At 38.3% G+C, this 3,424-nt stretch overlaps 1 protein-coding gene across 2 annotated transcripts in view; it reads left to right on the top strand.

The window, feature by feature from the left end:
- Positions 1–1,091: 1,091 nt before the first annotated feature.
- scoca (short coiled-coil protein a) overlaps positions 1,092–3,424 on the top strand; it is a 10,193-nt gene continuing 7,860 nt past the window's right edge. Inside the window, exon 1 of one of the 2 annotated variants that reach the window (XM_019889376.1) lies at positions 1,092–1,297. In XM_019889376.1, the coding sequence (XP_019744935.1) occupies positions 1,234–1,297 (64 nt within the window). In that variant the 5' untranslated portion in view covers positions 1,092–1,233. The remainder of the gene's footprint in view (positions 1,298–3,424) is intronic. The other variant, XM_019889375.1, reaches the window with a different exon arrangement.

The following is a 3,424-nucleotide window of genomic DNA, read 5'->3' as shown; positions in this document are numbered from 1 at the left end:
CAATTTTGTTCTGTCGTCTCAACAATAACCATGCTGGCCGACTCTCTAATTTTAATGTTGAGCTCACCAAAATGTATATATGCTGTTCAGTATCAAACATTGATACAAAGATGGAGATTCAACAAAAGCCCTTTTTGAGATGAACAAAATGTATGCACTGATATTGTAAATAGGGGTGTAGTCAAGTGTTCCCATATGTACAGTATGCAAGCAATCCTTCCATACCAGCAATGCAAGACAAATTGATCAGTTTAAAGGTTGTGCAGCAAGCGTTTAGGGGATCACTTCTGTCCATCCACGAATAAATATCACTCAAACCCCACAAATTACAGTATATTACTGTCTATTCATACTCATGTGCTCAATGCCAAAGTAGCCAGGAGATGGACAGATGGACGAGTGCTCTTTTACAGCCTGCCATTCCATCTAAGCTTTGGATCCATGCTTTGCATAACACTAGAAAAGTGAATGTGCCAAAATGGGCGTCTGGTTGGTGGTTTGGTTCAATGCACTTGCATGCGAGCATTGCATTGTTGACTGACACTCCTCATGATGCATTTTAGACTGTCGCTGCCCTCATTATTATAATCAAATCTTTTGTATAGTAATGCGTGTTGTTGCTGTTTTGCAGTGTTTATCATGAACCACTAGAGTGCAGTCTAACACCACAGATCCACACAGAGCAACTACTCGCCGTCGTTTCTGCGGAAGGCATTTCGGCCAAACAGACTGTTAGTCGTACAGCAGTCCAAAGCAGGACCGATGAACCAGTTAATCCAAAAACATGTTCCACAATATTACACAGCATCAAGTCATAGGTTTATGACGCATGCTGATAGAAAAAAAAGTGTCTTGCTGACAATTCAGGTTAATGTGTGACTGACGAGTGTGCATCACATTGTGTTTTTATAAACCCCTTTATGTGGTGTTACTGGTACTAAAACTTTGACCTGTGGCGCTTTCCTTGCAAGGGAGGTCGTCGTCTTCTTTAACTCTTAGTGCGCTTGTTGCCATGGTGATCTTTTTCCATGACAGCTCTTGTAACTCGAGTCACCAGTCAGGTAAGGTAGGTAGCTATGACGTAGATAATTCGGGCAACAAGTGAGTGTGGACAAAGGGCTGATATAAGGAAGAAAGTGAGTGAACATAAAAAGACAGTGAGATTTTGATTGCTTTTCTTAGACAAAATTAAGAGAGAACACCAAGCTGAAGGAGAAAAAGGAAAGTGAGGCCATGGCGGCCGACTTGGGGGAGGAAGATGCAACTTTTACTAACATATCGCTGACAGACGACCCAGGTAAAACTTCACAAAGCTTTTCTATGTACGCATGAGCATGAAAAGGAAGTTTACACTCTCATTAAACACCAACAAATTTAATCAACCCATTGAATAGAATTCATTATTTTCAGCAGCACATGCTGATACATTGTAAAATGAAAACAAGGGCAAGAAGGCAAATGTTAGCTGGTGAAATCAAAAAGGAAAAACTGTCGCGTGTACTGTAACTCATTTCATTTCATTAATTAATTCATTTATTAACAAAAAGTGTTCAAACCTTCATTGGTCCTGATATGAAATATCAAAAACGATGAATCAAAGAGTAAAGGGGCTGTCACTTATGTAGCGCTTTTCTACCTCAGATACTCAAAGTGCTTTACACTTTTAACCCCATTTACCTACAGGCGACACAGCATCAGGGGGTTCAGTATCTTGCTCAATAACACTGACATGGTCTCAGCCTAAAACCACACTTACAGATGTCTATGTTTGTAAACTCTTTCTTATTGAACACAAATTCGTAAGATGTTGAATGAGAAACAGTGATACACACTGCACTTGACCTTGACAGTCAACACCTGAGCATTTCACTCAGTTTGTCAGGTGGTCTAACTAAAATTAGTAAAGACAATTTTGCATGTGACATCACATTAGGAAATTGATTAGTATGTCTATCTCATAGTTTTGAGGTGAGAGATTTGAATTTCTGTTCCGGCCTTCCCGTGTGGAGTTTGCATGCTCTTTCTCACTCATGCATTTTACATTCATACGCATACCTGTCAACTCATACGGTTTAGCCATAGTTCATACGGATTTTGTGGTGAATCTTACGTATATGGCCGTATCGCACAAATCATACGGATTCTGAAAATTTCCGTTTTTTGTTTTTTTTTCTCCCCCTAACAGGTAGTTCCGTTTGCTTTTGCCCAGAATGGTGCTAGTCTACTCGAATGCTTTCATTTCCGGTAACTTTCCAGTAATGCCACTCAGCAGAATGATGATTAGACATTAACCAGACATTGTATTATGGAGATCTACAATAAATATCATTGAAAATTTCGTGGGTTTTTTTCTGCCGTTATTTTGACATATAAAATGCTTTGGTATGTTATAAGGATTTTTTGCTCTTTATAAGGATTTTTTTGGTAGTTTATACAGGCTGGCGCTCCGAAAAGTTGACAGGTATGCATACGTGTAACAATCACATGGGGCTTTAACAGAAAAAAGTCAAGAAAAAAAACAAGACATCAGCTCCTAATTAGGAGCAGATTCTTGTTGTTCATGTCGTCAAAGCGCCCTTTCTAAAAACCAGATTCTTCCCTACTGGCACATAATAAATAAACATTTACACATACAAACATAATTCTCAGTTGATTGTTATCAATTAGAAGTCAAAAGTTGTCTTTGCATTAATATGTTCTTGATGCCCCCACATTTGTAAACACAGAATTCTGATTAATACCTGTATTACATTTGTACAATATGAATTAAGCAGAAAAATTAGCCTGCTTTTATCCATCTTAGGAGGCGGCCATTTCGTCCTCTACTGTTGCCTGCTGTCCACTGAAACTGACATCAAAGGCTCAGCTTGCGAATGTCACAGCTCACCTGTTTTCGGGATTTGCTCATGTTACGAGTGAAATTTGCATGCGAGTGTAAATTGAGAGGTTCGTAGTTTTGTAGTGGATAGCTCTACTTCAAAAATGGGCAAAAGGAGAGATGGAATCCTTGAAGGCAGCTTTTTATTTTCCCACGTCTGCACCTCCACACGAACAAACGAGAACACACCTCCTTCCCGGTAACACAAAAGACTTCCTGGTTTGCTTAACCAATCAGATAATATCAACATAAACTTGTTTAAGCAATTATGAAACGGAATATAACCTAGGTAACTGTAACACAAACAAAATATAATGCTCAAATATAAAATGAAAATAATTAATAATTTAACATAAGCTTACACGCATGGGCGTCATTAGGCCTATTTTAGGGAGGCTTCAGCCTCCCTAAAAATGTCTTTAGCCCCCCTAAATAATTTCATTGCATTATTTTAAAAAAAGTATTCTTTATTTTTCCTGTACTTTTGCTAATATATTTCATCAAATTCAATGTAATGTGGCCATTTTAAATTATATTTCGATAACC

This window comes from Hippocampus comes, unplaced genomic scaffold, assembly GCF_001891065.2.
Source record: "Hippocampus comes isolate QL1 unplaced genomic scaffold, H_comes_QL1_v1.1 scaffold86, whole genome shotgun sequence".
In the NCBI taxonomy this organism is placed as follows: domain Eukaryota; kingdom Metazoa; phylum Chordata; class Actinopteri; order Syngnathiformes; family Syngnathidae; genus Hippocampus; species Hippocampus comes.
Note: the sequence above shows the minus strand (reverse complement) of the source record. Positions and strands in the feature narration are given on the sequence as shown.